Raw genomic sequence first — 2,333 nt, 5'->3', positions numbered from 1 at the left:
TTATCATCCATTAATTCCTTGTTCCTTCATTCTTTCTATATATGTATAGACTCTATCTATCTATCTATCTATCTATCTATCTATCTATCTATCCCCATGTGTATATATATATATATCTCCTTGTATTCACCATGTACGTCCTCCTCTGGTACTCCTCTCATCCTCCCCTAGGCCAGCTCTGAGATTTAACCATTCAGTTCCTCAGAGCCCTGTGCTGAAGTTCAGCAGGTCTGTCTAATTTGAAAACATCTGATTTATCTAGGTACTTTCTAAGTATGTAATCCAGGGGCTTCAGCAACCGTGACAATATCTGCTGCATTTCACTTGGTCTGTAATAAAGCACTACACCAGTGACAACACAGAAATCAATGGAAGTTGTTCTCATGTCCGGACTAAGCTCTCCATGTTTCTGTAATCAACCGCAAAGGCCAGAGCATGAGAACCCTGCATTTCTCAAATGTCTTTGGAAACAGTCTAGTTGGGTAGTTTTAAATTTCACCTTTGAGGTGACTTACAACCTTTTCTTTTCATTCCCGTTTCTTTTGTTGCTAAGAGAGGTATATATAAACCTGCTCCCAAGACAGCTTTTTGACAAGTTGTCTACTGCCAGCTACAGTTCTCGCTAATGCATCAACACACCTGCCTTTGCAAGAGCTTACAGCACCAAAGCCATCCTGGGTTTGCTGGGATTTTCTTCAAGGGATTCCTTCATAACTTCAATGCGATTTCTGACTTGGTCACATAATTGTTGCTCCTGGGCTGCTGGACGCATTTGCTTCACTTACACCTTGAAAGAGAGAGCACGGCCTGCTGGAAGTTACCTCCAATCACAACATAAAGTAGTAGGTTGCCACATGTGCTGAGTGCAGCCAGTGGCCGAGAGATGATATAGGCGAAGTGGATTTGCTTCTCCATGTGACAGCTGATTGGACACAACCGTAGTTCAACCCGAGCCACCCGAAAGATATGGAAGGGGAGGAAGCACACATAGAAGACCACCAAAAGGACAACAGTGAGTCTGCGAGCCTTACGTTTGTAGCAAGCCTGTGTGTGAGGCCCAGTAGCCAAAGTGCAAATTATGAGTGTGTAGCACAGAGTCACTGTCAGCAAGGGCAAGAAGGTGGCAAACATTGTCAGCAGCCAGTTATACCACCTGATTGTGCCCAGGTTTTCAGAGCTGGTAAGGTTGAGGAATAAGGATCTGTTCTGTGCCTCTTTTGAGGAGATAAGAAGTTGACAGGGCTGACAGCTGCCAGTGAGATCACCCAAATGGCTGCACAAGCCACCGCTGTCCACCGCTTCCTCTGGATGTGGAAGAACTTCATAGGGTGGACAATCACCACATAGCGGAAGGTGCTGAAGCAGGTGAGGAAGAGGATGCTGCTGTACAAGTTGCAGTGGAAGCTGAAGCGGATGAACTTGCACATGAATTCACCAAAGATCCAGTGCTCCCCGCTGGCATAGTAGCGTATCAGGAAGGGAAGGCTGGCGAGGTAGAGCAGGTCTGTGAGTGCCACGTTCAGCATGATTATGGTGCTGCTCTTCCAAGGCCTCATCTTGAAGCTGTAAACACAAATTGCAATGATGCTTCCTGGGAAGTCCACCAGGAAGATGAGGGAGGTACATAAGTCTTCAGACCGACTTCTACATCAGTGCAGTTGGGAAAATCACCTTCAGTGTCTAGCCAGGTGGTGGGGTTGGCTACGTTGTCATTTGTTGTGTTCATGTTTTTTCCTTAGTGCTTAAGGAAGAGAAAAATGTTCACTGACAGATAAGACCTTCTCATAGCCTGTTAAAAACAACTAATAACCAAGTCTTTCCTTTCAACTTCCCAACAGTGCCACTATTAAAGTGCCTTTATTGAATAAGGAAAGGCATTGCTGCTTTGATGAGAATTGATCCTGATCTAGAGGCCTTTTACCATATCTATATGGAGATAGATACAATTTTATTTTAAAATACATATTTTCAGGGAAGAGTCTGCACTGGCACAATGAAGCTGTAATGTATGGGATTCCCAGCCCCATGGTGTGAGTTATGTGTGCCCTGGTATATAAAGTTCACTTTCTGCTCTCATCAGGGGTCAAGTGGAGCAGAAGGGCAGACTAGTCACATTGTGCTACTGGCCAAAAGCATAGAGAGAGATGTCCAGAACATAACTGTTCCATAAAAGCTATTTGCAGCCTTGTTAATTAAGTGGAAAACAGGACAATGCTGAAATGATTTCATATTCTTTTTGATACTGGAGTTGGTTAACATTTTTCTCCCTGCTCCCTGAAAACAAGTGATAGAGGAATATTCCATTCTTTTAGTTCATTAGCAAGATTGATGTT

General features: G+C 43.9%; 1 protein-coding gene across 1 annotated transcript; it reads right to left on the bottom strand.

The window, feature by feature from the left end:
• Positions 1-777: 777 nt before the first annotated feature.
• OXGR1 (oxoglutarate receptor 1) lies at positions 778-1,726 on the bottom strand (the record flags this gene model as incomplete). Its single annotated transcript, XM_082014210.1, is given in 3 exon segments — positions 778-1,229; positions 1,232-1,618; positions 1,621-1,726. Coding segments are annotated over 3 exon segments (945 nt in total).
• Between the last annotated feature and the right edge of the window lie 607 nt (positions 1,727-2,333).

This window comes from Phaethon aethereus (genome assembly GCF_964289735.1).
Source record: "Phaethon aethereus genome assembly, chromosome: 1".
Taxonomy (NCBI): Eukaryota; Metazoa; Chordata; class Aves; order Phaethontiformes; family Phaethontidae; genus Phaethon; species Phaethon aethereus.
This window is presented reverse-complemented; position numbering and strand designations above follow the sequence as displayed.